We start from the raw sequence: 15,520 nt of genomic DNA on the forward strand, positions 1-15,520 counted from the left end.
ATTAAATTATATTTTTGTTATACTTTTTTAAATAAAAAATTAGAAGGCAGAAGAATGCACTACCTTCGTTGGCTATTTTTAGTTGTTTTCAATTCTTTAAATAATAATAAAAACTACAGTATTTTTCTAACAACTTCAAAAAGAATTTTCACTTTTGACGAAATGTCTGCAGACCTTTTCCAGTTTCTTTCGAAAAAAACCTCATTTGTGAATCTTTTGGTTAATTTAAGAAATCACACAACATAAAAACAGAGACAACAGATTAAAGAAATTCCGACAATTTTTCTCAATTCCAAACACAACGTTATTAGCTGGAAGTCAAAACACCCCCTCTGCGGAATGTGTTTCTCTTCATAGAAAAATCTTAGAAAAGTCTTTGTGGTTTTCATACAGAAATCGTTTAATATTGGACTTCCAACTTTTCATTATGAATGTTCATTTACAAATTTCTTATATAAAAAAAGTTAAAGACTGTATATGTTACTCTCAATGGAACAAACCTACATCAGACCCAATCATATGTACTCAGCAGAGGCGCTATCTGCTTTTGTTGTTGCCGACTCATCTACTTATTCTGTGGTTGACAACCCCTCACCAGAGTGTTCTGTTGTTACTGAGTCTCCAGCCCCATCTCTTCAATCGGAGAGAGACATCAAATTGATATATTCATTAACAAAGCCATGCTTGGAAAAAGTCAATTTACCAAAGAAGAAACACCACTGGAACGATTATGAAAGACAAATCGCAATAAGAAAAGCAAAAGAAATGGGTCTAACAAAGGCAACTCGGTTTTTGCAGACTTCTTTACCCACTTTATTTGCAGGACTATCGGCCTCAACGCTGCAATATTGGATCAGAAAGCCATCCCATTAATTTATTTGTACTCTACCTTTTTATAATTGTTTTTACTATAAAACAAACTATATCATCAATTAACTATACCATATCGTATAGTATGGTTAAAATACAATAAAATGAACTATATTTAAATTAATAAATAAACTATTTATTGTTATATCTTTATTATAATTAGAACCAACTCAAGAACTATAAAAAGCATTCAACACAGCCAATGCAGACGACGTGCTACGGCCAAGTTATCACTGGCGCACCCGGGTGTGGCAAGACGACATTTGTGAAGGGGATGTTTTCATTTTTATCTCTCATGGGAAGGACACCACTCATCGTAAATTTGGATCCTGCCAATGAGCCGTCTGAGTACACCGATTGTGTTTCATTACCGTCACTCCTCTCTTTGGACGAAGCGATGACAACCACAGCACTTGGGCCAAACGGCGGGATGTTGTATTGTCTTGAGTATTTAGAGTCAAACGTCGACTGGATGTTGGACAAGATAGCCGAGAAGAAGGCAACTTACTTGCTCATTGACTGTCCTGGACAAACAGAACTCTTTTCGACACACGAGGTGTTGCCGCGGATTCTTCACAAAATGCTCAAAATGAAATTTCAGTTGACAGCAGTGCATCTAATAGATTCGGTGCATATTGGCGACCCGTCGATTTACATTGCCGCTATGCTCCAAACACTTGCTTGTAATATGAACTTTGAACTTCCGTTTGTAACATTTCTGAGTAAGGCAGACTTAATTGGGAACTACGGTTTCAAAACAAAGTTGGATGACTTGATTAACGGAAATTTGAAGGACGAGAGCTTTGACCTTCCAGATCGACTAAAGAAGCTGAGCGAAAAGTTGGCGGAGGTTGTCGACGACTACGCACTCATAAGGCCCGTCCCGTTTGCTGTGGAGGATAAAGACGACTTGGCGCTTGCTGTTGCTTTGGTTGATAAGGCGAATGGATATACTTTTAATTCTAATGAGTCGAGTGTGTTACAATATTTCCAGGTCGAAGGCGGGGTTGCAGTGGATGTGAAAATAGATCAGACGATTGAGAAGTATCAGGCGTTGATTGATGGGTGAATGTATTATGCAGTTTTATTGATTGATATTTTGTTTAAAATTAGATGTAGTTTTTATATGTTTTATTCAATAAAATAAGATGAAATAGGTTGTATAAAGATGAACAAGTTGTGGAAAGTACTTTCAACAACATTTATAATTTGAAGTTTAAACATTAGAAATGTTATGGTAATACTTAAGTTAACAAAGGTTTAAATACAATATAAACAATGATTTGTTTTCTTTCTGCATTTTGATTTTGTTATTAACTGTCTTTTTAAACTAAAAACAAATTGACTTGTCAAAACCTGATTATTTCATCTTCAATTTGAAGACAAAAACAGTTCTATTTTTCATTCGGTTTTTTAACCGCCAAGATAATAAATTTGATGTTTGAAAATAATTGAAGAGTTTTATATATTGTTTGTATATCAGAATGACATCCTGAAATGTTCGACGATGGATTGTATCTTTTGATAAAGAAAAAATCAATTAAAAGGGAAATAGAAAACACGATACAGAGAAAGTACTTGTTCTTGAGTAAACAAGTCTTGCAAAAAAACCTCAAATTTAGACAAGTGAAAATGTCAAAAACAGAAAAAAGTACAATGATGACTAACCATTTTTGCTTCAAAAACCAAACAAAAGACTGAATTTACCACAATGACAAGTGAACATATGTCGAGCAAATGGTACAAAGTCTTGATAATCGGAGAGAGTGGTGTTGGCAAATCGACGATAGTCCGACAATATTGCAAAGGTGACATTGAGCTGGACTACAAAAGTACATTAGGGATGGATTTAATGGTCAAGGAGATTCAGGCTGGGACTGAGAAAGTGTGTCTTCAATTGTGGGATTGTGGAGGACAAGACCGGTTTCGTGGGTTAGTCTCTTCATACTACAGAAATTGCAATGGGTTGATTCTTACATTTGATTTGGAGAATAGAAATTCATTCGACAAAATTGGGATCTGGTTTGAGGAAGCTAAAGAAAAGACTACAACTAAGAAACCAGTTATCTTCCTCGTAGGAAACAAAAAGGATTTAAAAAAGAACTCTACAATTGAAAGGTATGAGGTTGACGAACTCTGTGTTAGGTTGGGGATTGTAAAGTATTTCGAATGCACTGCTTTTGATAACAACAACGTTAATTCCGTGTTTGATAAAATGGTCGAGGAAATGATCAGATATGATAAAAATACAACGCAAGAGACGTCTTTACATTCCGCCACACTCCGGTTAAATAACTTGAAAGGGTCAAAAGGGTGTTGTAATTAAACTAATTATAAGATTCTTAGGTATTTTCATTGTAATGTGATACTATAAATGTGTAAATTTTTATTTCATTTTAATTATTGGTTTTCAATTATTGGTTCTTTATTTTGTAACAACATTAATTACAATATTTAATGTCGATGAGTGTCTTTAATAAGTATTTAGCTAATGGCAAAACACATTTCATAAAACTAAGACAACAGAATAATCAACAACTTAATTGTTGTATTCAAATTGAATTACAAAAGACGTCAAAGCAAAAGCTGTTAGAAAACTCTTAACATTTTGCAAGTGAGTGTAGTGAACATTATTATTCGACATGTTTAACATTTGAACGATATTATGACTTCTACGCTGTAATTATGATAATTTAAGTAACTAAACCTTTTCAAGTCAGAGATTAGACAGTGAAGGTGCTCTAAAAATGAAACAAGACAAAAATATATAGGTAGAATTGCGGTAATTGATAGGTCGGATCAAAACAACTTTGTAACATTTATAATGTTTTAAAAACCCAATTCATAGTGTAACTGGTTTCAATTTGGTTGAGTAAAATTTTATAAGACCAACAAAAAAGTTGGCGAATATAATAAATTATTTAGTTATTATCTTTTTATTTTATATAAACATATATACTATATCTCCTCATAAAAAGCCAGATAATTACTATAAAATATTATAATTAATAAAATAATAATAATTGAATTAACAATAGTTTTTTATCACTAATTTATTTTTATAATTTATTTTAATTATTGATTATATAAATAAAATATTATCAATTTATAGAATCAATCAAAGAATATGGCATTTATATTGTAAATAAAGTTATAACTAACTATACTAAGGTAAAGGGTTTTGTACTGTGAAGAATTGATTCCCAAACGTGCATTTGTGAGGAAAAGCAAACCATAAATGGCGTACTTAAATAGATAAAATAGAACAAACGAAAAGTCCCACAATCTTCCACAAACCAACACAGCTAATATTCGTTATAATAAATACTAATCAAACGAAATAAAGTTAACACTTTGAATTAAATGCCACATTTTTGGGGTGATGAAGATGCTCTACAATAGGAGGTGTTGTGAAAAAAGAAGACAAAAAGAACCCCAACTGTAAAAAGAAAATAATAGAAACTTTGATCTAAGAAAAGGGAAGAGTTACATGGCACAGTGTTATCGTGTAGGGCAATTTATCATCGGCAAAAAGCTAGGCGAGGGTGTTTGTGGAAAGTGTTATCTTGCATTCCACGAAACAACAGGTGTCAAAGTAGCAATCAAAATCATCGACAAGTCAACGGTCACACAACACCCCGAAATGAAACGCAAAGTTTGCAGTTATAACCCTTTCTCCCATCAGAAATAACACATTAGATCGAGCGTGAAATCGCGTTTTTAAAAATAGTGAACCACCAAAATGTGATGAAACTCTACACCGTCTATGAAACCTCAAAATATCTCTTTTTGGTTATGGAGCTGATGGAAGGCGGGGAACTCTTCGATTACATAGCCGACAAGGGCTACCTTCCTGTAGACGAGGTTTTCAACTTTTTCAACCAAATTATTAATGCCGTCGAGCACTTCCACTCAAGACAGATTTGGTTTGTTTTTCTTTAAATCGCACATTTCAACATCTCCTCACGTCCAGTCATTGTGATCTCAAGCCTGAAAATATGTTGTTAAGCAAAGATAAGAAGATTTTAAAAATCGCAGACTTCGGGATGTCCGCGTACAATGGATATAACAAATTGCGAGAAGGGTGTGGGTCCCCACATTACGCCGCCCCAGAGGTTTCTATGAAAAAGACATATGACGGGTGTATTGCCGATATATGGTCTTGTGGTGTTGTGTTATATGTGATGGCGTTTGGTCTGATGCCGTTCGATGGTGACACGCTTGACGAGATTCTTGCAAAAGTCCAAAAGGGGGTATTTGAGTTTCCCTCCGAGCCCGTTGTCCCCGACTCTTTAAGAGAGTTGATCAGTCGCCTTATGACAATTGACCCAACGAAAAGAATAACTATTCCTGAGATCAGACAATCGACATTTTTCAAGTCGTTTAAAGCAGAGACCTATGAAATTCCACCAATCGTCGACGAAGCGGGAGAACCAATAACAAAAGTCGATCCCAACATCTTAACGACACTGTGTTATTTATTGAATAACGTACACATCGTCGAGATTCGAGAAAGTCTCACGAAAAAGGAACCAAACACAATTCGTGCATTTTACAGACTTTTGGAACAACACAGGAAAAACAGCGAGGAGGATCCATTCACTTTTTCACGGAGTAGCCCCGGCCCACAAAGCCTCAAAAACACGATTTTTGCCGTCCCGGGGTCATCTCCATCGACACAATCATTCTCGCCCGCTTTCACCGAATTGTCGAATTCGAAGAAACAACGAGCGAGCATCCAGCACGTGAAAACGCCGAAGGGCGGACTTGGTGTTGTTCCCATTCAAATTGCGAACGAGGATATTGGCATGTCGGCAAGTTTACGATCACCACTGATGTTCTCGATGCCAAAACAAGCGGAGTGGGGACTTGTCGGGAACCATGATGTGCAAACATCCGAAGAGGTAGAGTTGTATTGCTCAGCGCAGATGGCGAAGGAGAAGATGGTGAAGGCGTGCAACGAGCTTGGGATAGTTAAGAAAGAGAATGAGAAGGGAGACTTTGAGTGTGAGTACAAATACATGGACGTGTCGGATACTAATGTCCTCTTCGAGGTCACAGTCAAGGAGAAAGATATCGACGACACATCATTTGGGTTTGGAGAGATGACTACTGTTGTTTTCAAATTTGAAAAGGGCGATATCATGTCGTTCTCTGATGTGTACAATCTTATTACTAAACTCATAACCGACCCTGATTATTAAATTATTAAGTTCGTTTTGTCTAATCGTTGTCATAAGCTTTGTACTCCTCTACACTTGGAATTCGGTGTTTTAACCGTTTTATTACTCATTGCTTTCAAATCATAGTTTTTACTATTATATTAAATAACGAAATTATTAATTTATAATTAAATTATTAAAAATGTTTTTTTATTAAAAAAACTTGAAATGTGGTTGTAACTTGCTCAGATGGCATTCCAAAGAACAACATCACTGATCGTTGTTTTACTCATGCTGAGCACAAGCACTTTTTATATTATTATTGTGTCTCCACGAGGTTTCACATTTAACACAGTAATTTCAAATCTTGTTGTATTGCTGAGTATGTGTCTTTCTCTGTTGATATGTTTGAAGGCAAATACAAAGCCGAGGCTTGAGGGTCATTGGAAGGAAGTAAAGCTTGACAGTGAGTACAAAGGTCCAAATCTCGACAAAGCAGTTGACCAAGTCTTTGCGACTGCTCTGTTTGAATATTACAAATGCGGGGATGGCAAAGTGTCTTTACCAAAAAGGTACGTTCTTCGCATATTAGAAGACGTGAAAAGGCACTTTATGACTACAAGCCAGCTCGTGAATATCACGATCGAAACGGATGAGAAGGTTATTGTGGTTGGAGATACACATGGGCAATTTTTTGATGTGTGTAATATCTTTGATACACTGGGAATGCCATCACAAAAGAACCATTTTCTGTTTAATGGAGATTACGTGGATAGAGGGCCTTTTGGTGTTGAGATATGTTTGGTTCTCTTCTCTTTTATACTTTCAGATCCAACACACCTTTACGCATCAAGAGGAAACCACGAGACTTATTACGCCAATAAGAGATACGGATTTTATGACGAAGTCATACAGAAGTACGACAGAGAGACGTACGACTTTTTTAATGACGTATTCTCTTCTATGCCCGTTGCACATATCATTAACAACACCGTGTTTGTGGTTCATGGTGGTATTTCAACAACAATTAAAAATATTGCAAAGATCAACGAAATACCAAAGGGGCTCGAACCACAAAAGGGGACTTTTTACATGGAATATCTGTGGAACGACCCAATGGAACAAAACGGAGTCAAACCAAGTGAGAGAGGAATTGGTTTCTATTTTGGACCAGACGCAGTCATCGACTTCTTGGAGGAGAATAACTTGCAGTTGGTCATCCGAAGTCACGAAGTTAAGTCTAACGGGTATGAATGGCTCAATAATGAAAGTGGATGTCTGACTATTTTTTCCGCTCCTAATAGCGAAAGTGATGGTAATCTTGGCGCAGTCGTGGAGCTTCAATTTGATGAGAACAAAGATGTGACTTGTGAAATAAAACAGTTTAGACAAGTTAATGGCCCAATTTTAAAAATTGAGAAAGCCCCAGAAGAAGATAAAGGAAAAGTGTTTCTCTTTTGTTACGCGCCGATTATTCTTGTGACAACGTCAGCTCTTGCCATTTTACTCAGTTGTCTTTAGCTTTACATTTAATAATTTGGATTGGGAGCAAAAATGTAAAATGGTTTTGAAATAATTCTTCTTATATTATAGTTAAAACTTCATTTTTTCTCATTGTTTGGTTTGAAATAATATTTTTGTTTCAATTTCATGATTACATGAAATTTATGTAGCTGTATAATTAAGTTTCATTGAGTAATATTTTTATCATTGTTGTATTGTAATTCAAAATACAACATAACATTAATACTAAAATTGATCAAGTCAACTGATATCCTTTGTATTTTTTGTTTAATTTAAAAAAGATTTCATAAAAAATGAATAATAAAAATAAATAACAAGGTGACAGCTAAATTGAAACAGGTTTAAAATAGAGTATTATTGAAACCAACTGTTTTTTACGTTTGAAAATTTATTTTATAATCCACTATTCTTATAGATAGCACTTGAAAATGTTATTAAAAATTAAGATGGTGTATTATAATAATTAATTATTTAATAAGGTCTGGAATTTTTTTTGAAACTTAACTTGAAAGAAGAAAAGGAGAGAGCTTGTTACTATTTTTTGTTACATTTGAAAGAATTGATACTTTATGTTTTGCTTCAATAATTATTAAATCACGTTATCTATTGATTAAATCGAGAAAAAAATGTTTTCATCAATGTTATTTTTAATAATAATTAAATTGCCATTTTTAATTTAAATACTCATTAAATTAAACATTTTTACTTGATAAACACTAGTTGACAATGTACGAATTATTTTATGGTTGTTGGTCAAAAGACTCACAAACAAAGAAAGTAACTGTACCTCAATTAACTGCATTTTTGAATATAAACAATGAATCAATGAAATTAAGTCTGGCTGATAATAGTAAGTTGATGTAACATCTTTTGTTTCTTATTTTTTCTTTTTTGTTATTTTTGCATCAAGATACTTAAATATACATTTTAAAAAATCAAACAATAAGTTAATATTAAACAATGTGTCTACAATATTAACGAAGTATTTTAACAATTAAAATGTTATTGACATTGATTTAGTTACATGGTATATATCATAATGTTTAACAACAAATTCATATTTTGTATTTATACAATTAGCAAAAAACTGATCTTCCTTATTTAGCAAAAATTTTCTAATACATTTGGTCAATAAAAAAGACAAAAATATTATTAAAACAGATCCTTCAGTCTATTTATGGATTGTTGTGCAACTTTTCAATGACAACAAATATGGAAACTCCCAAAATGTTTTTAACATTAAAAAAAACAAAATACTTGTCCGAAAAATATTGTTGTGGTTTTATACATAATAAAAAGAAGAACCGCGATTTGGGTCAATTTGAAGACTATATTTAAAAACGCACTTTTGTTTCGCCTAAATTATTTTTCTAAAGGTGAAGGAGGTTGATTGTATAATGATTCGTTAAATATGGTGGATAAAAAAAATCCAACGCAGATGTACAGAGAAAGGCTAGAGTGTAAATGACGGTTACAAAAAGATGAAAAGAGAAGAGCATCGAATTTACAATTCTTTTTGCCCAACATTGTATTTGAAAAATGAATAAACCCCGAAAAGTTTCTTGTAATCCTCGCATGTAATAGTTCAAAGGAAAGTCGATGGTTGTGTATTTAAGCGTTGATCAAACAAATAAGTTATGTTTTGGAAATGGCAAAGTCGGCCTAATTACACACTGAAAATATGAAAATTATTAAAACCTGAATGTTTTTAATTAGCAAAACTCTGGTAAAGAACAAGTTGGTTACAATGCATTAAAAGCGCCAAAAATGACGACTAAAAAACAATAGAAATTCAAAAATAAAAGCGCGGAATTTCGAAGGAAAAGTGGGATGTGAGATGGACGAAAATATCCACTCCAAATGTTTTTATTACCAGAACTCTGAAACACATGAGTCGCGAAAGCTACAGAGAGACTCGGAACTACCAAGCCGAACAACAGGCGGTCTTCTTATATTTACTTAATAAGCACTGCACAATCGAGCTCCTCAAACCAATCAAAAAATCATCAACAGCACAGCATTTTTTCCGCATCGAGTCAATTGAATTTGGCTCTTCCGACAAAATCAAAGTCAACAAATTAGTCGAGTCGCGTTTAGAAGAAAGATATAAAGACGATTTAAAGCGTGGAATCACTTCTAAAACAGCAAAACGACGGTCGGAGACTGGGAGGTTTGCTGAGACGCTTCACCTACTCATGGATTTACTTCAAGAGTTTGGGTATTTGTTCGAGGTGGTCTCTACTAAGGGACGCAATGGTTCTTTAGTTGTGCAAACGGTTACCGCAATATACAAGAACAAAGTCTGCATAGTCTCCAATGACAAAATTTTCGATTGGGGAAATACTATCAACAACTTTCTATCAAAGAAAATAGGTGTTGCAAACAACACACTTCTCTTAAAGAAAAATGCCGAGGACTTTCAAAGCTGCTTATTGGAGAAATAAACTCCAACACCGTTTCAATGTTTAATTTGTGTTTAATTTCACTCGGTTTCGACGAATTCAAACCACTACAAATTACCAATATTTGTTATATGGGTTGTTGATTTTGAAAAACATCAGATATAATCGCGATTTTATCGGAGTCTAATTCGACATATTTGCGTATTTTCACCACTGTTTTCTAATTTTCTTGCTAATATAAAATGTTTGCACAAGTGGAAGTTGAATTGTTCCATTTTGTAAACCACAAGTCAATGGTTTGAAAACTATAGTATAATGGTTCTATCAGTTGGTTTTTTCACATACCCCTTTTAAAATCGTTGAATCTGGTATTTTTGGACTTGTTTCGTCAAAATTTGAAAGGCTCTGTGTTTTTAAATGGCTTTTAAAAAACTCAGAAATATGTTAATAACTATAATAACCCGTTTTTCATATTATAGTAACATTTTTTATATTAAACTTTATTAAATGATTATAATATTTTTTTAGTAAAATTAAAAAGAAATAGCATATTATACTATAGAAATCATTTGAAATGAGTTAATTTGACTTAACTTTTAACTTTTAGTTCAAAAAGTTATAGAAAAGTAGCATGTTTGAAACATTGACATTTGGACTAATTTTCCAAGCTGATTTTTGTTCTTTTTATATCCGTTTTAGCTTTTTTTAACCGTCGAAATTAAATAATGAGAACGGCTGTTGTTATGTCCGTTTAACAACAACGAACAAATGAACAAATTTCATACTTAATAATAAGATGTCATTTTTTTATCGAAACATTGTGTCTAAAGAAATAATAAATCCGGAATTATTATTGTTGTTTATATTTCATTTGAAATTTAGATATAACAGGATAATTGATTTAATACCTTAACTTGGAACTTATCTGCAAGTTTTTGAACAATCTGATCAAAAGTGTGAGCAAAAATATAAGGCTCCATATCAAATTATTTTTAAAAAATATATAACATGTTAATAACATTTTTATTGATGAACTAATTTTTCTTTTATTATTTTAAAAATATTTTGTTAACTTTTTATTAAAAAAGTTTTAATTAAAAAAAAATAACAATAAAGTAATCAAAAATTATTTTATTATATAAATTATAATAAAATACTAGTTGTGTTGAAACTATAACAAACAAGATTTTAATTAAATGATAATATATTTTTGATAATAAACATTAAAATAATTACGAAAAAAAATTTGATGTAATGAACTGAATTGTAAATATTTGGTAAAAGAAACTATTAGAAACTAGTAAAATCCAATACAATCGAAAAACGCTGGAACTTTAAAAACGGAAAATGGATGTTCCGCCACACGAGATCGAGTGTTACTCTTTAGACCCATCCAATTGGCGCTATGCGAAAATGCGATCTCGGATAGATGAATACAGCGAGAAGTGTGAGATGACAGCGATGTTAGTGACTTACAATGTTAATGAGAAAATCATTTCGAAGGAGACGTTAGATTATGTGATGTCTGGTTCAGACAAAAACATAGATTTGATATTTATTGCCATCGAAGAGATCGACATGAGTGTCTCTGGATTTTTGAAGGGAAACACGATGACCTTAAAGGCGACTGAATTAGCGATAAACGTGTACAAATCGTTTGAAACGGTGTTTAAAGAAAAGTTTGTTCAGTTGACAGTGTTACAATTAGGTGGTGTCGTCTTAATGGGATTTTGTCGTGAAAGTATTCGAGACCGCATCAAATACGAAGCGAGTGGATATGAAGCGGTCGGAATGATGGGGATGGCAAATAAAGGGGGGATAGCTTATAGTTTCAAGATGTTAAATAAAACTATTTGTGTTGTTGGATCACATTTGGCTGCCCACCAAATGGAAATCCCAAAGAGAAATCAAAACTTCCAAGACATATTTAATAACATCGAGTTGGTGCCTTTCATCGAAACAGAACGAGAAAATACCATGAAAAGGATTGTAGACCATGACATCATCTTTTGGATGGGCGATTTGAATTATAGAATAGATGAAGAAGACGCTACAATCAGAGAGAAAATTAGTAATGGCGCGGGAATGGAAGCGTTTGAACTCACGGACCAACTTCTTGAACAAAAAAGACTGAAAGTGCCTATTGTGAACACTTTTGTGGAATCTCCGATCATGTTCCAACCGACGTACAAATTCATCCCAAACACACAAGAATACTCGGAAAAGAGAAGACCGGCGTTTTGTGATAGAATATTGTTCCGAAGCGAGTCTGAGGTTATCAATTGTGTGGAGTACACGGCGTTACCAAATGCACTTGAGAGTGACCATAAACCAGTGAGGGGGTGTTTCGAGTTTGTCACACGAAAGATCATCCCAGACAAGCACGCGAAGGTTGAGAAAGAGCTGATCGAGATGGAGAATCAACTTCTTCGCATAGTGAGGCCCAATGTAATTTTGGAGAAGCAAGAGTTTGAGTTGACGATCTATCCGTACGTGTCAAATAAAGTGGTTCTCCCACTGAAAAATGATGGGAAAGCGAAGTCGACTGTGTGTTTGAAGGACTACCAAATTGGGAAGACGGGGATCTTTCCCGATTGGCTTGAGGTTTTCCCTGAAAAACTTGAAATAGAAAAGACTGATGTTTCGAATAAGAACATCACTTTTCGATTCAAGTTTCAATTCACAGATACAGTCTTGTTATTCCAAAAAGGAGCGTTTGACTATAACTTAATCCTCGAAATTAAAGGAGGCCGAACACACTTTTTGTCATTCAAAATCCACCTTGACCAGACGTGTCTTACGAAGTCGATTGATGATCTGAATCTCCATCCAAATGGATATCTCCTCCCCCAACCACAAGCTTATGCTCCTCTCATCATCCCAAAGGAGATATGGAGGCTATGCGACTTCGTTCGCCCACACTTAGCCGAGCCGAATCTCCTCTCGACATCCCCGTCAAAAAGCTTTGCGTCGAGCTACTCATACATATTAGACCATTTGGACAAACACATCGAATTTGACCCAAATATGGAGTTCCATCGGGCACTCGAGTTCTTGATCGTCTTCATGAAGAATTTAAAGGACTCGGTGATCCCCTCGTGTCTATTCGAACAGGTTGTACACTCAACGGAGAAGCAAGAGGAGTTCGAAAAGTTCTTTGTAAGGAACAAGATGCCAAATTCGCATTACAACCTCTTTTTGTACATGATCGCCTTCTTAAAGGAGATTGTCAAGGTTAACTCTAATGTCACCGTGGAAGACGTTGTTAAGTACTTCTCTGCGGTCTTTGTCCGCCCAGTCGACGGCCTCAAAAAACTGAACGAAGAGCGAGCTGTTGAGAACTTCCTTGTGAAGTCGGTCAGAAAATGACATATTCTTTATAATTGATGTACTACTTTGAGTTGTTTTGTTTAATGAGTCAAAGAACAATGTAAGATCACTATTTGAATTAATTATCAGCTTTCAAAAACTCAACAAATAATGTGAGGGCTTCAGTAACTGCTTCGTTTGTGTTATCTACTCGAGCCCCAGTGACATGAAGCTCTTTTATTGAGAATTTGTCTTTACTTGATACACCAATATATATAAGACCTTGTCGCTCTTTTGGAGCGGTTATGTCAAGCTCAGCATAACCAGTCGAAGCTATCGCATAATCAGAACGATAAGCACTCATCGAACCTTTTAACATCTCTTTGATTGTTTGCTCAGAAACTTCTGTGTAATTGGCAATAATGTGGTGAGGAACTTTCAGAAGGTTCTCTTTTGCCTCGTTGCAATAGGCAACGATCCCACCTTTGAAAACTTTTGACGCGTTGGAAATGCACGAGAGAGCAGCAGCAATTTTACCAGATGTGCAACTCTCGGCGGTTGACACAGTCTTTTTTTGTTTAAGAAGAAGGGTCTGAATTTCTAATGCGATTGAGGTATAATTGGGCATCGACATGAATTCCGTATTTTCGATTGAGTTTTTAGTTCCCGAAAGTTTTACATTGTCTTTCATTAAAAAAGCATTGACACAGACAAAAGAAAGAGTAAGAACATTAAAGAGTATCATCTAAATGAAATAAGAAGTTTGTAACGATCACTCATGGATTTAAGTAAGTTCTTCGAATTATCAAAATGAATGTTTTAACTACTAATAACTAAAAATAGAAAATGGTTGGTTAATTATTTGTAGTAACTAAATATATAGTTTTCATGATTCAGTTCCGTTTAATAATTTAAATCAAAAATAATATATATCTTATAATTAATAAAACAGATCTGGTTAATTGATGATGAATATCTAATCAATATTCATAGCTCGAAAATCTCTTTGTTTTTTTAAAATTTGTTATTTTTGAATATAAATGTTTTTATTTGTTAATATGAAATCACTTTTCTTATGACATAATTACAGCTTGAGTTTAATGATATGCCATTACAATACCCATTTAAAAAACATTGTTTGGTGGATTGTAAAAAATAGTGATAAAAAATAATGATATATTTTAATACCAATTTTGAAAAAACATATTGAGCCATTCTTAGCAGTCTTATTTTTTATTTTTTAATGTTTATTGTTTTAAAATGAACTGATACATAAAAAAAAACAAAACAACAACCATTCGCCATTTTATATGGAAATATGTAATAAACCAACACCTTTAAATAATATTAAAGTTTACCTTTTCTTGAAACACCGATTCTAAATACGTCTTCCCATAGTTTGGACTTTTTTAGAAGAAATCTGCAACTTTTCTAAAAAGATCCTCCAAAAAATGACCATAATCAAAAAGGTTACATTGGGACATTTCACGTGGCAATCCATATTTAAAACGCGTAATTCAATCGGTCACATCAAACGGTCTTGAAAGCTCTCGTTCTTGTTGGTAGTAGAGTTCCAAATGGAGTCTCCATCAATCTTGCGAATTCATTCGTCGAAGGTCTCAAAACAAAGCAAGAGGTTGATGTCCACATGATTAATGTCGCAACTGAGTTGATGAGAGGTTGTGCTGGTTGTGCTCGACATGAAGACATTTGGTGTTCACAAGACGATCTTTGCTTTGCAACAATGAAGGAACTCATTGAAGCCGACCTTGTTGTTTTTGCATATCCTGTTCAATGGCAATCAATTCCAGGTGATCTCAAGAATTTCATCGACAGAACTGTGATGCTTTATAACTGGGCAGACTGGACTGCAAAGAAGTGCATTGCTGATAAGTTCACCAAAAAACAATTTGTATGCCTTGTCACTTGCCATAACTCAGGAGCTGAAACTGCCATCTTCCCAGTTAAGACTTTTGTTGGTTTTCTTAAATCCAAATTGGACACCTACATTGTGAATGATAGCCAAGAACTGTCTTTCAAGACTAAAGGAGCCAAAGAGTTTGGAGAGAAAATTGGACAACAACTTTAATCTATTTTTAGATTTCTTTTAATTTTATTATAGTTTAATTATAGAAAATGTTTTCTATATTTATTTAAATTTTATTTTAAGAAGTAGTTAATATATCGGAACAGAATATATTTCAAAATGGTTTCCATTGTTAAACCTTCAGAATAAACCTACGAGCGTTCCCG

The 15,520-nt window shown here is 33.9% G+C and overlaps 9 protein-coding genes across 9 annotated transcripts; 8 read left to right on the plus strand and 1 right to left on the minus strand.

The window, feature by feature from the left end:
* Positions 1-477: 477 nt before the first annotated feature.
* On the plus strand, positions 478-873 carry EIN_032550 (hypothetical protein; the record flags this gene model as incomplete). Its single annotated transcript, XM_004185762.1, has 1 exon — positions 478-873. The coding sequence occupies one exon, from the start codon at positions 478-480 to the stop codon at positions 871-873; it is 396 nt and encodes a 131-aa protein (XP_004185810.1).
* A 199-nt stretch (positions 874-1,072) lies between these two features.
* On the plus strand, positions 1,073-1,939 carry EIN_032560 (hypothetical protein; the record flags this gene model as incomplete). The annotated part of the gene is made up of 1 exon (XM_004185763.1): positions 1,073-1,939. One exon carries the CDS (start codon positions 1,073-1,075, stop codon positions 1,937-1,939), a length of 867 nt encoding a protein of 288 aa, XP_004185811.1.
* A 642-nt stretch (positions 1,940-2,581) lies between these two features.
* On the plus strand, positions 2,582-3,196 carry EIN_032570 (GTP-binding protein YPT1, putative; the record flags this gene model as incomplete). Its single annotated transcript, XM_004185764.1, has 1 exon — positions 2,582-3,196. The coding sequence occupies one exon, from the start codon at positions 2,582-2,584 to the stop codon at positions 3,194-3,196; it is 615 nt and encodes a 204-aa protein (XP_004185812.1).
* Positions 3,197-4,360: 1,164 nt separating this feature from the next.
* Positions 4,361-6,074, plus strand: EIN_032580 (BR serine/threonine protein kinase, putative; the record flags this gene model as incomplete). Its single annotated transcript, XM_004185765.1, has 3 exons — positions 4,361-4,525; positions 4,570-4,796; positions 4,844-6,074. The coding sequence occupies 3 exons, from the start codon at positions 4,361-4,363 to the stop codon at positions 6,072-6,074; spliced, it is 1,623 nt and encodes a 540-aa protein (XP_004185813.1).
* A 342-nt stretch (positions 6,075-6,416) lies between these two features.
* On the plus strand, positions 6,417-7,553 carry EIN_032590 (serine/threonine protein phosphatase, putative; the record flags this gene model as incomplete). Its single annotated transcript, XM_004185766.1, has 1 exon — positions 6,417-7,553. The coding sequence occupies one exon, from the start codon at positions 6,417-6,419 to the stop codon at positions 7,551-7,553; it is 1,137 nt and encodes a 378-aa protein (XP_004185814.1).
* A 1,705-nt stretch (positions 7,554-9,258) lies between these two features.
* On the plus strand, positions 9,259-10,000 carry EIN_032600 (hypothetical protein; the record flags this gene model as incomplete). The annotated part of the gene is made up of 2 exons (XM_004185767.1): positions 9,259-9,297; positions 9,362-10,000. 2 exons carry the CDS (start codon positions 9,259-9,261, stop codon positions 9,998-10,000), a joined length of 678 nt encoding a protein of 225 aa, XP_004185815.1.
* Positions 10,001-11,305: 1,305 nt separating this feature from the next.
* EIN_032610 (type II inositol-1,4,5-trisphosphate 5-phosphatase precursor, putative) lies at positions 11,306-13,327 on the plus strand (the record flags this gene model as incomplete). Its single annotated transcript, XM_004185768.1, has 1 exon — positions 11,306-13,327. One exon carries the CDS (start codon positions 11,306-11,308, stop codon positions 13,325-13,327), a length of 2,022 nt encoding a protein of 673 aa, XP_004185816.1.
* Positions 13,328-13,406: 79 nt separating this feature from the next.
* On the minus strand, positions 13,407-14,012 carry EIN_032620 (hypothetical protein; the record flags this gene model as incomplete). Its single annotated transcript, XM_004185769.1, has 1 exon — positions 13,407-14,012. The coding sequence occupies one exon, from the start codon at positions 14,010-14,012 to the stop codon at positions 13,407-13,409; it is 606 nt and encodes a 201-aa protein (XP_004185817.1).
* A 706-nt stretch (positions 14,013-14,718) lies between these two features.
* EIN_032630 (hypothetical protein) lies at positions 14,719-15,356 on the plus strand (the record flags this gene model as incomplete). Its single annotated transcript, XM_004185770.1, has 2 exons — positions 14,719-14,756; positions 14,834-15,356. 2 exons carry the CDS (start codon positions 14,719-14,721, stop codon positions 15,354-15,356), a joined length of 561 nt encoding a protein of 186 aa, XP_004185818.1.
* Between the last annotated feature and the right edge of the window lie 164 nt (positions 15,357-15,520).

This window comes from Entamoeba invadens (assembly GCF_000330505.1).
Source record: "Entamoeba invadens IP1 unplaced genomic scaffold scaff_1105074726079, whole genome shotgun sequence".
Classification (NCBI taxonomy): Eukaryota; Evosea; order Mastigamoebida; family Endamoebidae; genus Entamoeba; species Entamoeba invadens.